The sequence below is a fragment of the Vanellus vanellus genome, assembly GCF_965231255.1.
Source record: "Vanellus vanellus genome assembly, chromosome: 8".
Lineage (NCBI taxonomy): Eukaryota > Metazoa > Chordata > Aves > Charadriiformes > Charadriidae > Vanellus > Vanellus vanellus.
Window position 1 is genome coordinate 20077185 of NC_138913.1, and position 23874 is coordinate 20101058.

The 23874-nt window shown below is 42.9% G+C and overlaps 1 protein-coding gene across 1 annotated transcript in view; it reads right to left on the bottom strand.

Annotated features, from left to right (window-relative positions):
• NYAP2 (neuronal tyrosine-phosphorylated phosphoinositide-3-kinase adaptor 2) overlaps nt 1-23874 on the bottom strand; it is a 146393-nt gene that overhangs the window by 14242 nt on the left and 108277 nt on the right. Inside the window, exons 4-5 of the mRNA XM_082487061.1 lie at nt 19975-20187; nt 11234-11337 (exon numbers count right to left, since the gene is read on the bottom strand). Coding sequence (XP_082343187.1) covers nt 11234-11337; nt 19975-20187 — 317 coding nt within the window. The remainder of the gene's footprint in view (nt 1-11233; nt 11338-19974; nt 20188-23874) is intronic.

Consider the following 23874-nt stretch of genomic DNA (forward strand, 5'->3'; position numbering starts at 1 on the left):
GACCATGTACAACACTGTAAGAGCAGCTAAAAACGAGATGAAGAACTTCCAAACAATTTTTAGTTTCTTGTAGGCAGGACAGGAGAGTGGTCTCGCTGACTCGGTGTTTTATAAGCTGCAAGAGGTAGCAGCTTCGGAACATTTGTTTAAAGAGACCGTAAGGCTTTCAAGGCGTGTACCTCCCCATCTCATCGACCTGCGCAAGTCTTTTATTGGAAATATTAGTTATTAGTTTCTATATATGTCATATTAAATTCTGCATACCTGTGTGCAAGTCTGACTCTCAAAAGAAAGGTCTGGGTGCAAAGGCCATGCTTGGCTGTTGCCCCCATGTCCGAGCCCTCTTTGCAGGGCTCCCGAGGCTGACAGTTCTCACCAACTTCTCACCAGCTTCCAGGGGCTGTGGAGGGTAACTCACCTTCCAGGAACGACCACCTACATCGTACTGCATCGGCTGCGGCATCTGTCCCCATACATTTGCCTGTTGAGCTAAGACTCTTTTTCAAAGCACTGAAACACACTGTCCCAACTCTACTGAAAACAGGCAGAACATAACAACCCCCTGAAACTACAGACCACACAGATGACATCTTCTCGTGCCCATCCTATACCTTTCAAAGAAATTGTAACTCCCAGTCTGAGAAACAACTAGGTAAAGACAGTAAAAAAATGTTGAGCCGGAAGTGACAACCCCCATAAATGCTGTTATTTCATTTTTGATCAGAATATTGTTGTATTTGAAAAGTTTCAACAAGTTCTGTGAGGGAACAAGCCTCTTTCTGTACCCTGCTGGCAAGCTTACAAAGCCCGTGCAAGAACAAGAAAAGATCAGAGTAATGGAATGGAATATTCTTCCTCGCACGCACTTCCATCACAGCTGAAATAGCGGCAGCCAAGCCAGCGCTCGAGGGTGAGGACAGGTATGAAGACAGACTCTAGGCCTGGTGCTCAGGCTCAGGTCACCCTGTTCCCATCTCTGATATCTTCTTTCTGTGGCATTATGTTCCCTACAGCTGACCTGCTTTCACCCGTCACTGCTTCTCCCCGACACGTCTTTTTTTGTGCCCAGAACCCATGCTCTTGAGCGGTTTGGAGAAGGAGAGCCACCAAAGCCATGCTGGGGCCTCGGGACCTACCGCGACGGCAGGGTGTGCTCGCATCCACGCGTGCTTCCCCCGCGCCATGAATCAGAGGCCACCTTGGTGGTGCGAGGGCCGCCCAGCACGCACTCTCTCATGCTCTTAAATCAGAGTCCTGGCAAAGTAGGACCCAGCAATGCAGTGACCTGCTTCTGCTGCATGACCAGCCCAGCTGAATGCTGAAGAAAAGATGTTGGGACAGTAACAGCAGGGCTGGCTGCCAGCAGAAGACAGCTTTGACACATTTGCTTCTCGTGCCAATCAGTCAGGCGTGCCTTGGAGGTGAGGGATGATGGATGTGGCAATTCCATCCACTTCAAGGTTTGCGTTTTCTTTTCTTTCTTTCTTTTTTAATAAGCGTTCTCTATTTGCAGTTTGTATATTTAGAAACAATTTGCCCCACTCCGGACCCATGCACTGATTATGTAAGACCAGATTCAAGCTGAAACTCAACACAATGCAATGTGGAGCCTTCCCTAAAGTATTAACATTCTTGTTGTTGCTCTCATCCAAAATGTTGACAGCGTATTTAGCTGGACTGACGACAGCAGAATTTTGCCTTTCTTGTGTGCAAGATACTTGCCCTTGCAGGAAAAAAAAAAAAAAAAAAACAACCAAAAAAACCAACACCAAAACTGTGTAAAGTAATCCAACCGCTCCCTCTCGTGGGCATGGGGCTCTGCTGCACTTTACAAAGGCACAAAAACATACTCGGAAATCCAGACTCGCACAGCTTTTTAGCAGTGCAAACTCCCCAGAAGGCTGTGTGACACTTCAGGACACAGCTCATGCCCCGGCACTTCTTTCTAGGCAGAGGCAGTCCGTGCCATGGCTCATCCCTGACTCTTGTGAACATTCAGCCTGAACAAGAAGGCAAAATCCTGTGGCTCTGGATGATTCAGATTTTCAAATACACTCAGGCCACACGCTGCTCAAATCCAGACATCATCTCAAGGTAAAAGTCAGCCCATGTCCCATCAATGACGTGTCTGTGCCAGGGGTTCCTCTCTGTACCCCACCGTGGATTCTTCCATCCCTGTCCATCCTCCCAGGCAGGACCCAAAGGAGTTTCTTCCTCCCAGCTATTTACAAAACCAGCATCCACAAAATTCAGTCTACGCCTACATTCTTTTGTATTCGCCTACACAGACATTAAAGACTTCTCTACGGGAGGGCCGTTTGAGAGAGAGACATCATTTGTAAAATGTTCCTTGTAAAATTTACCTGGTTTTCCAGTTTTAGATATTCAAACGTGTTTTGTTGCATTAGTGGCATATAAAACTAATTAAAATCACTGTCAAAGATGCAGTAGATAGCACTCCAAAAAGTTTTTGCGCTTTGTAATTTCACACAAACCAAAGCTTAAGCAATTCCTGACAGTCACATACTTACCACCCCACTCCCATCTGCAACTGCTTACTTTCTCATCTATTACACTGAGCTTACAAATCCTTGGGGTGAGGACCGTCTTTGTTCTCCAAACATTGTCTACCAACACCGGGACCTTACTTATGCCCATGACTCTTAGACAGCACCACGAACTTTTTTGTGGTAGATTCTAGTGGCCAACATTAAGCAGGTTTTGGATCCAGTGACTGTCCCAAACCTCATTAAAGGTGATGGTTAAACATAAGGAGCAATTTAGTCCCTTTAAAGGAACAGCTTCACAGGCAAAAATAGAAGCTAACATCCAAAGCAAGAAATAGTGCATAGAAAGTCCAGACCAAAACCCCATGGGACTCTGATTACAGAGCGAGAGGCACAGAACTGTTCCAACACTATGGACACATATTTTGAATGAAGAAAAAGATCAAGTATCAAAAAGGAGCAACCATAATCTTGGCTCCAGGAGCACAGAGACGGAGATCTCAGAGGCACTGCACTGGCTGAAAGGGAACACTTGGCATTTACACACGGGGAGAAAAAGAAAACGATTGCCACCATCCCATGAATTGTTTCATATGTTTTGCTATTCTACATCCAAAATACACAATAGTCTTTCAAAACTTTTGAAAATTAGAAGCAAAAAGAGGGAGAGAGAAAGCCATACCAGAGCGGCAATTGGTCCAGTAGTTAGATACCCATTCTGAATAGGAATTCCGGACTGCATCTCCCCTGAGATCTTTAACCAGCAGCCCAGGGGGATCTTTTCTTCCCCTTGGCCCAGAGAGCAAGTATGACAGCAGTTGGTTCTTTCGTTGCAAATCCTTGTGCACCACTAGAGCCTCAAAAGCAGAATCACTAGATTTTTATGCTTCAGCTTGTGATTCTTCAACAAGTGCATCTAGCAAAGATCTGCACTACTAAGCAATGACACAGGTTTATGCTATGTAGCAGATACAAATTCTCTTACTAGCACGCTTTTTTTGTTTGTTTGTTACCATTTCCCGAGTATTCAAACTGGATGAAAGAGTACTTCAGTCTACAGAATTCTCCATCAACCTGCAATGACTGTATTTCTTCCGTGTAATGGAAGTTAAAAAAAGACTGCTGTGATCAGACGCGGAACAGCAGAGCTTAGTTTATAGGTGATCATTTTTCAGCAACAGAATTCATTACATGCAGCAGTCAGGATCCCGGCCCTGCTAAGATGCCCAACAACTGCAGCGTGTTTACTGACCCCTCTGAACTCCTGTACACTGTTGCTGGGGAAAATGGCAACTTTAGGCTGAGAATAGTAGAAGAGCACAGATGCTTTGTTTATGCTCACAGAGTAACATAGAGCCCATATGCTTTCAGATGCACATTTGCTAACTAAAGCATGATAATGTCAATTCTTTGGGGAAGTATTTTGTCTAGGTGCCTTCAAAAATAATTATAGCCATAATAATAACAATTTACCTTTTTGCATTTATTAATTCCACAGTGAACACAATGCTTACAAGGCATACAAGACCTACAATATGCTCTGTATACACAACTAAGGCTAGAGCCATTGGGCTTGTGATATTTAGTTGAGCCAGTACAGAGCTGTTCATGCAGTTCAGCATGAGACAAATACTGAGCAGCATTGCTGCAGAGTGCTCAGTACCTGTCAAATTTCAGCTCTAAATTACTTCTCTTAAGTTTCATAAATGTCTTACAATGAGCTTATACTGCACTTGAACTACAAAGGCATTGCTCTAAGAATGCATGTTGAAGTCTCTCATCAGTTCTAATGCTTTTTTTTTTTTTTTCACAATAAAACGTGCGTGTTTCAATTGCATTTTGGTTAGCACCTAAACACTGAGTCCTAAACAAAATGTTACCTAGGCTTGTTGTGTGGAAGAATTTGGGATTTAATAGGTGAGGCTGGTGCAAGCCTCCTCCCTCCCTCCCTCATGCCAGCTGCTGGGGTGCAAGGCTGTGCCTGGTGCTGGGGCGGCACCCATGGGTGCCAGGAGAGCGCAGCCCCCCCTCTGTGGGCACGCAAGTACCAGCGAGGAACACGGCTTACAGCCATTTCTGCATAAGGTACTCACAATTATTTGATGCAACACACGATTCCAGTCAGCTGGGAAAGAAAAATACCCAACACCTCAAAACAACTCTTCCTAAAATAAATCATATATCTCCCAGAAAATTGGGGTGAAGTCCCTATAGGACCAGAGCGGGCTTCACCCTTCCCTAAGCTGCGCAGGGCTTTGTCACCGGCAGTGACAAGCAGGAGCCCCGCTCGCCGGGCAGACGGGCCGCGCCCGCGCTGCCGGGGAAACCTCCCCGTTCCGTCCCGCTCAGGGGGCAGCCGCTGCCCCGGCAGCCCCCCCGTGAGACCCCCGCGGGGACCCGAGACCCCCTCCGGGAGCCGTCGCCCCAGCGGGGACCACGGGGCCACCTCGCCGGCAGCCGCCAGGGGGCGCCATGGTGTCGCCGGGTGCGGCGCGGCGCGGCGCGGCGGGCGGCGGCGCAGCCTCCCCCTCCCCGGCGGGCGGTAACCGGGCTGCCCGGAGCGACGCAGCGGTACAAACGGCGGACGGACCCCATGTGCCACGGAGACCCGAGCTGCCCGAGCCGCCCCGCCCACTTCCCGAACCTCAGCCCCGTCCCCGCCGGCCTGCGGGGCGGCTGCCCGCCCGAACGGCGGCGCTGCCCCCGGCGAGCACCCCGCTGCCCGCTCCCCGCTCCGGGAAAGGTCCAGCTCCTCCTAATCCTTTCGGATTTTCCAATCTGTTCATTCTGAACAGCTGTTCAGAAAAAAAAAAAAAAAAAAAAAGTGCATTTTCGCCCAGGACTGCTCCGGCACAGACCCAAACAATAAAGAGGGTATTTTCTCATGTTCTTGCTGAACATGAACCAGTGTACGTTATACCTGTCTCAGACCAACTGGAAATAAATACAACAGCAAAACCCCTTCCAGTTGCACATTTAAAGTAGAAATCCTGCTTTCTACCTCTCTACCTACATTAATACATTAGAAAACTATGCAGGAAAAAATCCTGGTCTCTTGCTCTCAGGACGCTGCAAAGCTTGGCTTTCCGAATTTCCGTAGCAGAGCTCCCTCGGTGGGGTCAGACACCAAAAAGAGAGCCGGCCCACCCACCCACCCCAACACCTCTTCAGGTTCCTGCTCCCCCCTGGGCACTGCCAGCGAGTCTGACTGCAACACCCAGCAGGAGAGAAGATGCCAAAACCACACCATTTCAAAGATTAACCGTTGGTAGGGCCCAGAGGTGTCATCCATACAGCTTCTCCCTAATGCTCAGCACCCATGGGTCGCGTCTGAAAAGGTGTAAATGTCTGTTACCTGGCACTGGAAATTTTAACAACTAATCTGTTCAGTGGTGAATGCCCAGGAGCCTCTAACACGCACAGACCAGGAACGATCCCAGCTAGCTTGCCACAACCAACAGAGGTGGTTAAATTAGGAGGATAGATGATGGAGAGAACAGACATGCTGCTACATGGTCACTGAGGGTTTAGGTAGGCAAATCCCCTCTGCAGGTGCCTCTCTTCATGCAGCCCATGGGGAACCTGTATTATACTCCTGATTTAGACATCTCAGAGGTAGGTAGGATAGATCTTAGCTGAAGCGTACACTCGGTCCTTTCTACAAGTCTGTTGTATTATTTAGCTACATGAATACAAATTTAAGAAGTCAATTTGTGTCTAAAATTCTTGCCTACCAAAGATACATACTCAAATAAACTGTCAACAGATTCACTTCATTTGGTACAAGATAATAATTACATGGTCAAGTCCATTCTGTGAACGGGAGGCCTTTCCCCTTTGCTATATTCAGATAAATCATAAAATAAGTGAAAGCTCTCCTCAGTTTTGGAAGGTAATGGTTAGTTTGTCCATCTGTGTCATGTTCTCTGATGGGGTCCTATGGGGGAAGAAAAATGCCGTCTCAACTTGCTTGGGGGCTCAGGCTGATACCAGGCAAGTACTGAACCGAGCCGCTTTTTTTTTTTTTTTAAAATAGCCCACAAAGAAAATTCAGTGTCGATTCTGATGTATTTTCTAGCTTTTTCTTCATTCCTTCAAATGCCAGTTGAAACTCCTTAATTCATAGCTGTCCGTGTATCTTCATTCCCTCCTCTGAGTTATTCCTTCTAATCTCAGCATGGCTTCTGGACTTTACTTTGATCATCAGTGTACAAAGTTTAAATCTTCTTTCCTTGCTTAAATTGGAGCTAGATATCACTGCCCAGTCCTCCCCACAAGAAGAGAGCAGACCTTAAGAGGCATGCAAACCTTCAGAAATAAGATGGCAGACCTCGAGGAGACAACAGTAAAGGACACCGCTGTCTTCCTGCTGAAGAGCAAGGAACTAACAGGCAGCATGAAGAGAGGCTGCACATTTGCAGATAAGGTAACACAGTTTTGTGGAAATCTGTCTGAATATAGGCTCTGCTTTGCAGAAAAGCTGAAATACCATGTTGTAACTATCAGGAGTTTTGTTTTCAGAGGGTGTTTCAGAGGGAGTTTTCCTTCAGATTGTGGATCTTCGTTATAAACATGCATTGTTGTGCTGCTATGCAGCTTGATACGTGTGATTTTCCAATCGCTGTCTACGTCTTAATGAAAACAAACTTCACTTTGCAAAATTCCTTCGCAGCAAAAAACTTAGCGATAGTTATATTGGCTCCTTTTTCTTAAAATGGAAACAAGTGGGGTTTTGGTGTGCTGAAGACTGTTTCGGAGAAGCCTAGCAGTGACCTAGAGATGATTGTACGTGCATTCAAAATATGGATGTGAGATGCTCTGCTCTCCAGTAGAGGGACTTCCACAGTGCAGGTTGCTTGAAACATTTTCTTTTGTTGTGACAGACACACTCAGCACACATGTATCTTGCATGTGACAGGGATTTCCGAGTCCACCAATAGAGCGTAATCCTTTGTTACCCTGAGATGAAGATGTGGAGAATGACAGGATGCAGGAAAACATCACTATAGTGCAGTGATACCTGTGACTCCAAATCCGGCTTGCTTTACACAAGCAAACAGTTTTGTTCGCTATGGGGGTCTCCTGACATGACCGAGCATTTACCCCTGCAGGGTGAAACACCTGGCCGTGCCTGCTGCAGAAGTCTCAGGCGCCAGCACAGAGGTTCCGGCAATATAGGTGACGAGTTATTTATTGGGGCATCCTTGGACCATGTTTATTCTACTTTATAAACCTCACACCGTGGTTAACTTCTACTGTTCTCTGTCCACTTGGATGGCTACAAACAACGGGTACTTGTTTTCATTTCCATATAAACTTCAAAATCAGATAGACTTTCACTATTTCTAATTTTATTCACACATTTCTTATCTCTAAGGTATAACTTACTGTACTTTCCAGAACATTTTTCCATTCCCTGTAAACTGTCTGCTAACACCCAAGAACCTTCACAAGGCATTATGTTCTGTGATATCTAGAACACTTCTCTGATACTTACGCTCCTCTCTTTAGGATATTTGTGTTAAGATACGTATTTAGGAAATATAGCTATATGCCACTTCTGTAGCTCAAATATATTCCATACTTCTGCCATATTACAGTTCCAAGCTCTCCACCTGACTTCCTCTGCTACTTCCTTAGTTTCTTAGACTTTGTCCTTACACAGTCAATAACTTCAATTCCAAGACAAACTTATATTTATTTTGCAGTTTAAATTGAGTCAGTTCATGACTTCACCCGAGGTTACTTCCTGCAACCAGCTCTTTCAAAATGCCCTCGCCATTTCCCACAACTAAGTCCAGAACGGCATGCTCTCATCTGGCTCAGCCTGTTGGTCACTGCTGGCTGCCGCTACGCTACAGAATTTTAGTGTTCTCCATCAGAGAGCAGTCACATAATTCATGTCTGCTTGTAAGCTCCTTCTTTTTATTTATAAGTGATCGCAACAATGCTTACCGTCAATACACCATAAATATGTTTTGTGAATATTAACTGGTTAATCCTCACAATTCCTACACCAATAAACAAACGAGAAAATATGGCATAGGGGAGTTCAATGCCATTAGTTACATAATTAGTCGATATTTGTTTGGAATTATAATTTAGGTTTCCTTAGATCAGACCTATTTTTAACTAGTAAGCATCCTCACCCGAATGATTCTGTATCCTTGAGAGCTCAGTTGCAAATCTGACTTTTTTTCCCAAGTTAAACATTTTGAAAAACATCGGTTTGGGATCCATGAAGATTTGAGGAAACCAATTGTCATGGTTTCAGCCAAATTAGAACCTTTCCCAGACCTGGTATCCCTGTACGAATGTTAGCTGTGCCCATCTCATCAACAAAGAGGTGGGTAACAGGATGTGTCCTCTCGATCTTTTGGAAAGCCTAACTGCTGATTACGATGTGGTTAAGGAAACCACATCAATACAATCAATAGCCACAGTACACGAAAATAAATACCCTGTATGCCACAATCCGTCACATTCAGAATGGGCTAACAACCCAGCCACTTCCAAACACATTTCACCTGTCATAGATTATTTGCACATTAAGATAGCATAGGTGTATAAAGGACACAGTTAAAGTAATGTTTGTATCTGCTATGGAGATAATGAGACTTTTGTCATTCCCCTGGAATAAGGGTCAAATACACACCTTTAAAAAATTATGCCATCATAATAAATGATGACATTATAGATGGACAGCAAGAGATTGACAGCTTGAAGGGAAGAGTTACAGGGGAGAAAGCTTTTACTAGTTTTTCTTGCTTTTCATGAAGCCATACCATGTTATTCAATTAACAAGATCACCCTCTACAGTCGCTTGACAATTCCTCTTATCTTCTTTGTTCCTTTCTTCTGTATGAAGTGCAGTGGATTTTTCCTCCACAGTTTCAGTGAACCCTGGCTGCAGCTTCTAAGAGGCTCATTATCTCTTCTATCACATCAGCTTCTGCTTTCAAGGCTTATTGTTTAGTTCTTAGTACAAACTGAGACTAAAATCCCTTCAAAACACCCAAGGTGCCTTTGCCACTGAGTAACCAGCAAAGCATCATGTCTGCTGTAAGACCCATTTAATCAAAAATCATATACTACATGAACACGGGGACACTCAAAAGCTTTGGAAGTACAATTACCCTAATTTCTTCCTTAGATGAAGGAACACTTGACGGGGTATTTAAATGGGCTGTCATTTTAAATCTCCGTTATGAATTTGATTTTCTTACGTAAAATATGCTTTAGAAATGTGCAAGGTTCTGTTAGGTATTGTGTCCAGCCCGGCTCAGAAGTATTAGAATAGCATCAGTTTTGCAGGCGAAGGAATTTTAACCTGTATGCACTAGGCTGCCCAAATATAACCTTCCTAACACGTAGTTGGCTGTATGGACTGAGTAAATCAATCGTACTCTTCCAGTCCCTACTTTGGTCAAGACCTTCATGAAACAAATCACCAAGCTACAAGCAACTTAAGAACATGATTAGTGCAAAGCATTCCTCGGGGAGTTTTCCGCTCAAATCTCATTGAAATTCAATAGGATTATGGGGACTGACTCCTGGAAAGCCAATCCAAAATTCACCATGTAAAAAAGGGTGTTTGTGTGTGTGCATACATATATGTAAGTGCACATATATACATATATGTTTACGACTCTTTGTGCATATATGTACCCACACACATACGCAGTGATGTGTAGGCCCGTACACGTACACACAAGTGATACAGTACTGGAGTGCTTTGAGCTTGACAGAAGGCATTCACATTATGTTTAAGTGAAACCTCTTCTCTCAATTGCTACTCTCAGCAGTTAGTTCTGTCAAACTAATAATACAGGTCTGCGCAGCAAAATGATACAATATCGCTATTAGCATATAAAATAAAGGTAAGTATAGGTTTCCCATGTCTTTATTTCTTTTCCATTTTCTTGCTACTGGAGAAATTTGCCAAACCCAAACGCTTTCACTTCTTTCTCAAGGGTCTATGTGTCATTTTTGGTTTTGATGAGGTAAAAAAAGGTATCTCTGCTTAAGATACAAGGAGACCTTACCCCTTTGATTTGTTTTTTGATTCCTAACAATCTACAATAAATATAACTAGAGCGGACTATTTAATAGTCCTGTAAGCATTACATGGCCTATAGCTGAAGAGAGTCTAGCTGCCTTAACTAAACAAAATAACTTGCTGTAAGAGCAGTTTTAAGGACAGTGATAAATCACAGTGTAATACAATCATGCATTAAGCTCAAAACAAACGTGAGACTGGCACAAATATTAAAGTACAACTGGGCAGAAGTCAGGTATGTACAAGTCATTGACAAATATTGGTGCAAGTGCTTTAGACAAGACATTTAAAAGAAATTTACATAAAAACATAGATTAAATTTATCAAAGTTTGATAAATTTTAAAGACAGTAAAAAAGTACAGAAAACATGAAAAAATAAAAACCCCAGCCAATTCATACAGTACAGTTTTACTACATTTATATTACAGAATGAAGACAGAAAAGGATACAAAGAATTAAGAGCAAAGAAAATTCTACTGGTTGTGGCCAGTGGAATTTCATTGCCAATGAGAGATGCGCACGCACAGATGCACGCACACGCACGCACAGAAAAGAAAGACAAAACCAAAAAAAATCATTTACTGTTACAAATGACAGACACAGAGGTGAGAAACATTTGGCATGTTGTAGCACATGAAGTCATTCACGATTGGCTAACGATGGTACCTGGCTCGGCTGAAGATCACTGGCTTGCCTGAGCGGAGTAACGGATGGAGGAGGCACACCTGATGTGGACGCAGACCGACCTAATCTGCAACTTGCTTTAGGCTCTGCGAAGGAAGAGAATAGAAAATACATCCGTGAACAGGAGGTGGGTTACTGCCTCGGCAAAATGAAACACGGTGGACCCACGATTCCCTTGAAAGAGAGACACCAGGCTTGGTTTCTAGTTAGTCTTGGGCATTTGCCTGAATCACGAACAGAAGTTGAGATCAGAAGAAGGGGGATTAAGACAGAACCCATCCCATGTCCTGGCCTCTTTCCTCTCCTCTAGCATCTCTGAAGCCAAAGTATAGAGCAAAAGACAGAAGACAGACAGGAAGCATATAAAGGAAACCTTCTTGTTGCCCTCCCAGCGCCTTTTTCTACTCCTCATAAAATACAGCAGTGATTAAGGGAGGAGGTACAGCAGCTTCTGGTTTCGTGTATCCATCCCAGAGCCAAGGGAGATGGTAGCCCAAAGATGCACTGTGCTGAGGGAAAGCATGAAATGCCAGAAAATGAAGGAGGGAGTGTATAAAGGTGGTGAGGATGCTGTTGCACTTGGGGATTTGGAATGACACCAAAAATACTTGGAAATCTGATGATATGACAATGGCGGTGAACGGAGAGACAGAAAGTAAGGGGAAAGGAGAGAAATCAGAACATCAACAGTGGCAAATTCTCTAGTCAGTTCCCCAGAATCAAGGCAATTAGAGAAGTAGAGGCCACCTTGAGAGAAAGCTCTATTCCAGAGAAGAACTGCACAGAAACTACACATTTTCCTTCTGCTGTTGTACAGGGAGGCATTTCTCAGAAGACCCCCCCTTGATTTCCAGCGCAGGTTACTGCTGTTAACATATTGACACGAAGGTGACCATGCAGTTCAGGAGTCTTGGATGAAGGTTTCTGTGTCTGAGCCACGCCGACACCAGTGTGCTACCCCGCATCTGGTCTAGAAGAAACTGTCTCTTCCTGAGAAAAGGCCCTGCCTGTTTCTGCCCAAGAAAAACATTTGTCCCTGCATTTCCTGTTTATAGCTGAGGCAACACCTCCTCTCAACCCATGGCTTTTGGCTGGGATGAATGTGTTCATTCTCCTCATGTTTTATAAGCCTTCCTCCCAACCCTGCACCTGTCTTTTCTATCTAGTGGGCAAACACTGAGACCAAGGACATTTGCACTCAGCAGACACACTTTGTACAATATTAGACTCTCAATTTTAGCATTGATAGTGCTGTTTTTCCCATGAATAACAAGTAATTATAATACTACCATGCCTCCTTACTATGGGTTTAAAGAATTCCTCATATTCAATATCGTATTTTCAAGAAGAGAGGAAGGACCTATGCCTCGAGCAATCCTGGTTTAGCAAGTTTGCCTTTGAAGCATATGTCTTCTCATGTATCTTTTGCTTGCGTCTCTCGGAAATGTATTTTCTCATGTCTCATTTACGCTGCTGCTTTGTCTGCGTGTGTTTTATACTAATATCTCTATTTCCTGTGTGGATCTCTAGTATCACCCCTAGCCAGTGGTTGGGCCATTGTTTGAAAGCAATAAGATGTCCATCACTGGCAAGTCCTTAAGGTCACTTGGCACATCTTGGAAACCTGAGGACAGCTGGCGCATTCCGCCACCTACCAGCAACACGCTGAAATGTGTTCTTCCAATCCCACTGATGCTTTTTCATTGTCACCTTAAATGCTTATTTTCCTTGGATGTTGCAGAATTCAATAGGGTGTGGAGAAGAGCTATCCACTTAAACTGGGGCACTTAGACCAATGAAAGCATCTGTATGGCTGAATATTCATCAACTAAATATTAATAGGTTGGTTAACATCCAGCTGGCTGAGCAGCAAAAATATTTATGCTGTTCAGCGAATCCATTATTCAATTCACTCATTCCTAGTCAGTCTGTAAACACACCACGAGTCAACACGGCAATAAGCACGCAGAAAGGAGCAGACTGATCTCCCCCATAACCTTGTATTTGGTACATAATCTGTTGTTTTGCTTTTTTTTGGACTTGGGCAGTTATTCTGAAGGTTTGATTAGATTTGTTTTTGTTCTGATTTCACACTGTCTGTGTGCCAGATTTCTAACTGTTTCTTTCAGTAATATAGATAATGGATCTCATGTCTCTTCCCTCCTGGAATTTTGCTGGGGTTTCGCAGAGGACACGAATTGAGGGTTTTGTGGTTGTTTTTCCCTACTGCTAAATAGAGACTCTGTTTTTGCTGTGACAAGCAGAATCAGACACCCAGCATGTAAAAAACTCCAAGGCGCTGTCTGCCTTTGCTTCTGAATTGTTTTCTTTGCTTTGGGAAAGCAGAGAAAAGTGTCATAATTTCCAATTTGGATATATGTGCAACAACAAGAGATTACCATTTCCTTGCCAAAGAGACTCCTTTCATCTGGCATCAAAGAAATAAAACCTATCACATACAGATGAAGTATTAGTTCCTTTATCTCCCTGTAATATATGTTACAGTATTAAGGCAACTATTGCGATTTCCATGGTGATCCTCACCAAAAGAGAGGTTTCAGAGACAGCTCCATCTAGCTTTTTTTAACTTCAGGAAGTTGGGTTATCCAGTGAAAGGGAAATGTGGTGGGTTTTTTTAATAGCCATTCCATTGGTCTCAGTGGGAATATTTTTAGACTAAATAAATACTCTATTCTACTGTAATTAGTGCTCTGAGCAACATCTTCACACTGCTGTGGGGAAAAAAATATCCATAAATGGTCTGTTGCATAAGTGATGCCCAACTCATTGCTCTGTATTCTGCAGCATGTTATTTTTCAGCTGTGGACGTCTTATTCTCTGTACTGAGGCTAACTGGAGTTTGATCACTTCAAAATAATAATGAACACTTCACATAATAACTTCTGCTTCAGGCTATCTAAAAAGTGGCAAGAGGTCCTGTTGCATAATTATGTCCACCGTTCGGCCACTTTCAGTATCTTTACCTCTTGTTTTTCATGTTTTAAATGACCGTTTCAGCGTGCCTGCGAGGCCTGCATATTGATACCGATTCTGGTTCTGGAATGAAAATGGGTTTTCCTATTCACTGCCGAAGGAAGTGTCCTTCACTGTCCTTCTGGAAGGAAGGACAACTTCTGCCAGCAAATCTTAGGGACGGTCACTAGTGTTTAATTCATATTTCTCTCATGCGGACAATATTGAGACAGCGCAGTATTAACATCTGAAATGAGCAGTCTTTAGACTTCTTGAGAAGACCCTTTTGTGACAGTAATGCACGGTGTGGAGCAGAATTTTATCAGCCAGCCTGATAAGCCCATAGGGAAGGCTCTGTAGATATCTGTCCTCTGAGGAGGACCCATTTGCTCAGGGTCCACGATAACACAAGCTAAAATACATCTAGCTCCACAGTGATAAAGCCAGCATGGCACCCCATCTCTGCACTGCACTGCACTTCACTGTGCGGATGGATCCTCTGGTTCTAAATCAAATCCGCCTGAAAGAGGGTTCCAGAGACTCCCTCCAAACACAGGACCCTGTCTGCATCCACAGCTAGGGGCCTTTTGACACCGCTGTACGCCCCTCAGAGCTGACAAGGGCTAACAGCCTCCTGCCAAGCTAGGGAACTCGTAGGCGTGTGTCTAAGTGCTTTACTGGACTGGGGCCAGGGGATGCAGTGCACTTGAGCAGCCATTAGAGACACCCGTTGCAATCAATGGGCAGCGTGAGGTTTGAATTCAGCAGACTGTTCAGGGTAGCGAGAGCTGCATAACATATTTAGTTATGTAATGCACAGAAACGTCCATAAGATTCAGTTGCTATATTAACAGATGAAACTTTGGTGGTATTATTTTGCACAGCTTCAAAGGATGCCTTCCTCGCGCTGTGCCATATTATAAAACACGTACTGCTTGCTAAGTGCCTGCACCACCCCCAGGAGCCAGGTGCAGATGCAGTGTAACGCTAGGAGGGGATGGGGGGCCAGCTGGGTCTCGGTCCCTGTTATGTCACCCACAGCAGCCATCACACTCCCAAAAACGTTAGTGGGTGAGACACAGGTAGTCAGCTGCAATGGGACCAGCATTACTGGACTGTCAGGTTTAACCTGAGTCCTGACACTGCCAGTAGGATTACACATGGACATAAGCAAGTTGGCAGCCCCAAAGGACAGCATTAAGGATGAGAATTTTAGGAGAGACTATCCAACACAGGAATCAGGCTTTCCAATTACAAATAGGATTGCCTTAAAATTATGTACCTAATTATGTATGTAGGGACTCACATAAATGACCTGTTTTCCAAAAATCATCGTAACTAAAGATGTAGAGGCTTGGCCAGTTGCATCTGGGGCAGGGGGTTTTGGATTCTCCTCAATAAAGCAGCGTACTGAAAGGCGACAAGATTTTATGGAAATATTTTTGATCGGTTTTATACCAATGTGCTATGGTTTTCTATGTTCTCCAGAAATACAACAGCCTGCATGACTTTTATTTTTGGATCTTAACGGGAAGAGTTCTTTTATTCATCCAAGGAAGGCTTCATTCTGCCTATCCTAATCTTAATTCAAAAAAAATACTCTGGCTGTCACTTACATTGGAGAAGCTTCTTATCCTGTCACAGTCTCTTCTTTGCACATGAAAAGAGAAATATTGCTTATTTGCTACAGCTGCCAAGAAGCACATTTTGAATTAAACAAGGCAATGTGACAGGCTGAGAATAATCACATGCAAAAAAGAAGAAAAAGAAAACACGCATACTGGAGAAATGAATCACACCTATCATCATCATACTGGCCTGGCCATGTTGGCCTCCTAAAAATAGATGAATAAGCTGAAACATAACTCAAAATTATGAAACATTAAGGTGCAATAAACTATCTAGTATTCTGTCACTTAAAAAAAAGTATTTAGGACTTCACCTGCAGAAGCTACTTAGTACTGAAACAGAACAGCAGCATGTCAAACCGAACTGTTTTCACAAAGGGAGCTCTGAACCTGTGGAACTCCGTGTTACCACGTATCCATAGGTCAAAAGCTTAGCAGATCTCAAAACCAAGTTAGGTAATGAGAAAACCCACATCTGTATTAGACGGGGTATGTTTTAAATTAAGATTTGTTCTGAACTGTCATGTCTCAGATCTATGCTAATGACTGAGGCAATAAGGTAAGGAATAATCATGTCCGACTGGCAGTGTTTTTTCCTTAAAATGTCTTGCTATTTTTCTCTGAAGTTTCTGGCACGGGCTACTCTCAATCTTGAGGCTCTGGACCAAAAGGAAAATTGTGCATTGTTCCACATCGCTGTAACACCACTGCTGCAGAGAGCAGCGTGCATTTCTACAGTCAGGCTCCGTCACTGCAGGCTCCTATGCCCTGCACATCGCACACCTGGCTCACGGCGCGCTGGCTTGATGCCCTTACGGTACAGCTCCCAGTACTACTCTCCTTTTACTTTAGGTGACAAGCGCTGCTAGGGGAGAGCTTGTGCCCAGAGAACAGGGATGACCAGTGTAGGCAAGGTCTGGAAGCACCGCATCCTGGGCTGGACCTCAGTGGGCAGGCTGCCCAGTAACGTATACCCCCAGCATTAAGTTGTCTTCACTTGGAGAATCCTTAAGGATTTAGTAGTATGGTGATAGGCTGATATTGCCTGTGAGGAGAAAATTTAGGCGTCGGTGGGTGTACTCAGTCAGCTTTGGGTGAAGCAGGCCTAGCGTGAATTGGTACATTGCCGCTACTCCCTCCTGGTACCGACGAATGCGTCTTGCACCTTGGGCTTCACAGGCATTGCTCCGTCCCCGAAGAGCTTGACATTAACTATTCATTACTTTTGCAATTCCACAATGCCAGCCAGTAATTCCAGTGAAGGATGGGCATTTACTCCCTTCCTGATTATCTACAATGTTTTCAGCTAGAATACTAATGGGCTGGCTGAGTGACAAGCTGATGGTGATTCAAAACCGGGACACAACAACAAGAGTAGGATTTAAAATGCAGTGCAGTGCCTGTCTCTAGCAGCAGGTGGCAATGCATAATGCTTCATGGTTGCAGTTAGGAAAACAGCAACATTCCAGAAAATACTCTTCATAGCTCCTGGAGTGAAGTTATCAGCGCCTTCTGTTCCACAGATCTCGTTTGGCTGTTTACCACAATCGCACTGACTTTCCTAAATGCCAGCATGCCCCCGAACCACTTACGCTGCTTTCCGTAAGAAACGATAGGATGCCAAGAAGTAGAAAGTGGCCTTGACAAATTATGTGACGGATGAGAGAACAATCAGGTACTAGAGACAGTGATACCCATGTGCGCCGGACAAGCCAGGCTCATTTGAACAAAATGACCAGAAAGCTCAAGATTCTCTTTGGAGATGGCTCATTCCCCCTCTGATCTTACTAGCAGGCGCAGAGATGGGGAGAACACACAAAAAATCAGTTGTCTCAATTAGGTATTCACTTGGACCGCTCCAGTTCCTAGTTAATCTGTGCCTCAGCAGAGCTGCCTGTTGAGCACACGTGAGAAGTCCTTTCGCATCCTTTCTGCTTTACAGCAGAGCAATTCAACCCCTCTTTTCATTAAATTATTCCAACACTGCCCTAATAAATGCCTGTACCAGTGTGACCTAGGAGGTAGGTAGCAAACTGTGGTGTTTGGGGGACATGTCTGCGCAAAAAAAAAAAAAGTAGCCTTTTTTCCCTTATCTATGATTTGGAAAGAGAGCAACAGTGACGACAACTGTACTGGGGACTGCCCTGATTTTATTTGGTCCTGTGGTAAATCTAAGTTCTAAATTCCTAGCCCAGAATTACTTCACCTCCTTGACTCCAGAAAACATTTGTATCCATACAGATGTATTAAATCTCTCTTCTTGCATTCTATCACAGTTCTAATTTAATTGCGAAGAATGAACTGTTACAGTTCACGTACAAGTTCATTGAGGAGAACTGTGTACAGCATTTTGAATGCAATGCCCCACCAATTAAAGGTAAAAACATGTTGCTCAGGCAACAGCTAGAGACACAGGGGAAAAAATAGTCATGGCAGATGAGAGGCAATATTCATCAAATGAAATGTCATAAAAACTGCAGGGAAAGAAAAATAATAATCAGCTCTTAGATTTTAATCATAAAAGGAGTCAAAATTCAGCCAATAAAATATTTCCATAGTTTTTCTTTGACAGTCCTAGCTGTGTAAGACAAAGTCACAGCTAACTAAATCAAGGCATGATTCAACAACTATTACAGTTTGCTGATGCCGAATGAAGATTGAGGCCAACATGTTTTGTCTGCTTTTGGAGATCAACCAGCTCTTTAAAATAAAACTGATTCAGGAAGTTTGGACAGAAGTGCTATATTTTGCTAAGAGCTTACTCTTTAATTTTCATTTCTCTTCCATTCTGCTCCATACTGGCATCTCACAGAACTGAAAGGTTGGTACGCACCTTTGGTCTAATTATCAGATGTCCTGATACTTTGATGTGTTACCTTTAAACCCACCCTTTTACCTGCATTAGTGCAGATGACGCTTTAATACACTGGGAACAGAATTTTTAACAAAGCTATGAGCTGATCTGTAAAATTCTTATCTACCAGGATGCTTCGTGAGAACAGACAAGTAAGCAAAAGGCAGTAACACCCAAATACCCTGTGCTAAAGTTACGAGATTTGCAGAAAAGTCACTTTAGCTGCCTCCGGAAGAGGTCTGTAGCACAAAAAGCTGGACTGCACAATTGCTGCAAATGGTACGTCACATCAGTAAAGCCTATTCAAGTGATATACTGAGTTTCAGGTATGATTTCCAGCAATGCAGGCAAAATGTGAGTCCCGTTATCACACAGGGTGAGCATCTCTGCAAGCCTGGCACTGTAAAGACTCATCTCTGCCACTGACTGCCCTGCAGATCTCTTGTGCAGGAGTAATTTCTTGTTTGAGTAGCTCGTTCATAGTCTTATGCTTACTGAACATTGACCATGAGGCTCCAGTACTATACACGCCAACTGTATTTAAAGTGGATATTTTTCACAATCCAACCAATAAGCAATGAAGTTACTCTTTTAAGCAAACTGTCAAATCTCAAAAAGTAACAATGCAGTGCTTATGCCAGAGCTATACTTATCTGTTTATAGATGTCCATTCATGTATCAGTTCTGTTTGTCCTAGTCAATCTATAAATAAGGCTGCATTATTTTTCATGGTTTATGGCAATTCACTATTTTATGTATATAAAATTTGATGAATAAAATGGATAGGTAAGAATTTGAGACTTCTGCAATCCACAGTCACTTTTCTAGAAATTCATGTACAAGCACAAAGCACAGGCTGCCTGCGTCCACTCACTGTGCACATCGGTAAGACAGCCTTGTTTCTGCACAGTGTGGTTTTGTTACTGGACGTGATATCTGAATTTATGAACTTCTCTCTGAGGTGCCATCCTGGGGGTGTCTCTGCCATAGTGTCCCTTTTCAAGGTCAAGTGGAATTCCTTACTACTTCTAAAATAGATGAACAGCATGTTTACATGCTTATATTACCTGCCACCATCCCTATTCTGTCCCAGCACAGAGCACAAGCAGACAGCACAATGCTTCTTAGTGCAGCAGTTAATGGGCAGGACAGATTCTAGAAGATGTTTGGAAGTCTAAAGAATCCAGATGCTTACCTGCATCTGTGTAGAGACCCTTCAGCTCGCAAGGAGGTTTTGGAGATCTTCCCTGCTCTGCTACTTGACGTACCTGAGCTGTTGCTTCCAGCCAACATGGTTGGACTGACAGAGGATCTCCCAAGCCTGCTGGACACCACAGGCGGACCTGGCGTTCCATCCCATTCCTGAGCTTTCCCTGGCTCCCTGGAGGAAGCTGTCCCATGATGGCCTCCTCTCTCTTTGTTTTCCAGCTTTGGTAGTGGTTCCGTGCTGTGACTTCTGATCTTCAGCTCATCTAGTGGTTCTACAAAATACACAAATGCACATTTCATTATAGTATCTGTGAATTACCCACATCATATAACAATCTTTTGCTCAATATTCCATATATACCAATCATAAATCTTTTAATGGCAATTTATATCACAATTTTACCAACTTGTGGTTTATGTAGGTTTCAATATGCTTTTTAATTATTAAAGCTATACCCAATGCAGCAGATGGATAAAATGTAACTTTTCTGCTACAACTTTTATAAGCCAGGAAAATATTTTTGAAAACAGTATCCTACCAAATTATGCTTTTGTTAACAATTTATGGAAATACTTCAATTCTTTTCAGCTGTCATTTCATTGGGAACAAGCTCTTCAGGCACTTTCCAAGGAAGCTCTCTCCTAAGGCAATATTGTGCAAGCAACATATCTGTACTCCTCATAAGCTCTAATAAAAAACACAAAATCCACAAAACTGTCCAGTGTTAATATTTTGGGCATGCCCAGCACAATAACCTAGGGAATAAAATTTAATTTGGTTGGAAAATCCTTGGAGTCAGAAAATGACTTTCTGCTTGCAACACCATGAGTCAATATAGGGAGGGGAAATTCAAAAAACAATTGAATGATTTTTCAAGTGAGGCAGTGATATCTGCTCTCTTCATGGCTAGCGATTTTCTGTTCTTTTCTCGAGACCCTCATTTCTTTTGTTGCAGGTTGAGCAATGCAATGGAGAAACAATTTGTTCCTGATCTTTTCCATCTGTAGCTGTGAAAAACTCACATGATACAGAAGAAACGTTAGATTTCATTTAGTTGTAACAGCTAATTACTGTGCTAGTCAGTTATTCAAAGCTTCTTGAACTGTTTGCCTCCTTTTAGCAAAAAAAAAATTAAAAAATTCCTCTGAGTTTGAATTTGATACCTCACATTTAAGCCTAAACACGTCCTTATGTGATACTCTCGGTTCTAGTCATTCAGGTTTATAAATCAACCCCCTGATATACTGTAATTTCTGTATGTATCTACAGTCTTGGAGTTCACATTTGATAGAGATGGACAATCTTCCCTTGAGCCCTATCTCAAAATCTTTTTGTGGCTACAAGGGACATTACAAGATTTGGGAGAGCCAAGCAAAGGGAAAACGCCAGGATCCATTCGCAGGCAGATGACAACAGCTGCCCAGGGGATGTACACGGAATGACAGTGGCCTGGCTGTGCAGGACTGCCAGAGATGCAATGGCAAAATTTGTCTCAGCTGCCACTTCTTCTCCCAGTGTTATCCTCATGGCCAGGAACTGGAACTATCCAACAGGAATCACCACTCAGATGATACAGTCCCAGAAAAAGAACCACATTCAAACCCCTTTAGTTTGCCTGTGACTCAGAACCCCACGCGCTGTTTACCCTTGTTACAGCAAATAGTGGAAGATGCAGTATTAGAGATCTAGATGGTGTGGTAGAGACCCCACCTATGCGCTACAGTCACAAAATCTCATGTTGTTTTGAGTTCTTTGACACTCCAGTCTGCAGATGAACTTGATGAGCAACAACACAGTCAGCCTGAAGTTTCCTCAATGAAACATCATACAGGAAACACGTAAAAATATCTAACTGGATATGCACTGCAATATGTAATCATTAGTATATTTCATGAATTACTATCAGTTAATAGTAAAAATTAAGTTAAAGATATCATACTACAACCTTCAAGATTTTTTTTTAATTACTCACAGTAGTAACACTCCATGAGAAAACGCTAAAACGACTCCAGTTTAGCAAGACTCGGAAATAGGATTCAGCGGCACTTTATGTGACAAAGACCTTCAAAAATCAAACCTCTTCCTTGAACTTTTAGGTCACTTACCTACTGTAATGTATGCAAAAAGACACTGTGATGAAAATCCAAACTGTTTGTTTTTCCTAGTTGGTAACCCCAGCAGAGTACAAGGCTGAACAGCAGTCTGTACCAATATAACATGACGTCTGCCTTTCAGGGACCGTTGCTACGAACTGTCTGTAACACAGCTCTGTCTGTGACAGCGTAGAGAGACTTGCTAATACAAAGAGCTGTTCAAGGAGACGTAGTTATAAGGAGCCCAAGTTATAACTAGGTTTGAACTGTTTCAGTTACCAACAAACATGCTCTTATATTTTTTCTGAGCATTGATCTATCAAAAAACCCGATGTACTATTTCACATAACAGATACATGCAATCATAGCTGAATTTTTTCTTCACGCCAATAACATTCACTTCTTAAGATACTTCTTATCTAGGAAAAGGAAAGATGCGAACAAAGTTTCAAAATTCTTTGGAAATGCACACAATCCCGATACAGGATGCTGTCTAGATTGCAGCTCTTCCTTTCCAGCAAAACAAAGAGAGGGGCAAAAGAATAGCATGAATACGCTTTCAAGGAGTCAGAATCTGGCCCTGCAAGTGCCCCACCAACTTAATGCATCATTCAGTAGATTTAATTTACTATGTCATTGAGCTGCTACTGGAAATGCTGTGATTACCTTAGTGAAAACCTCCTTTGTGTGTGCCTCATTGACACTACTTGAACACCACCCCTTGAAATTTCACATGCTCATGCAGTCAGCCCTTAGTGGCAGTGGAAACACTCCGGCTGAGCGTGGAGCTAAGGATTTATCCACTTTAGTTTACTTAACAGAGAAGCATTTGTACTTGTTGCCTGATAAAAATGATTTGTGCATTCTTAGTTTTATTATCAGCTGAATCAAAGCACAGCAGTTCTCTGTAACCAGCTGGAAACTATGAAAATATTCAGACTAAATAAAGATTTGGCTTATAGTCTACTTCTTTATAAGGTGTAGAAAATCAGTTTTCAGCTGGCTCTCTAGACTTGGTAAATTTACATTCCACTATCCTTTCTTGGTGATTTTCAGTTCTCAGTTTATCTGAAAAGTAATATATCCTAAAAATGAAAAGCAGATCGAATCAGATTATAACGTAATGCAAGCCATCACAGAGCCTGAATCATTATTATTTGGCGATCGCTATCAGAAGCATCGATACACGTTCAGAAAAACAACATGTCAGTGTTTTATATAGTTTTCTGTAATAATACTTTCCTGCTGATTTGCGAATACATAAACAATGGGGAAAAAAATTAATGCCTCATTTTTCCTCAAATATTTTGGGGAGGAGTTTAGAATAATTTCAGTTTCCTTAAGAAATATCAATGGGAATCATACTCAAATTCAATAAAAAAAAATCCCTGTGCTAGTTCTAGCTCCACTGAAAGAGTACCTCAGTTCTAATGTGCCCATGACAGCTCCAGAAATGCAGAACGCTCCCCTCCCCGGTCACAGTGCATTACAGGGACCTTTTCTTGACTGTCCCAGTCACTTGGATGTTTTTACACTGGCAACTATTCCCTGCTGCAAATGCAGCTCCGTGGAGCGAGCTCAGTGGCAGGAATTATTGTCTCATAAAAGCATGTTCATTGCTCCGTGTTTTCGCTCCCGCGGTCAGGCACGAGGCATTGGCAGAACACAGAACACAGGTGTAGCTGCCAACTATGTTTACCTATGGGGTGGTGACCTTATCATCGACTGAAAATCAAACTAGTATATTTTAAACAGGGTAACCCTTTATAAATGCTACAGCAGGATTTAAATGGCCACTTTATCCACATTGATCCCATACTGAAAACATGAACTCTAACCGGTCATATATATATATTCTGCTGAAA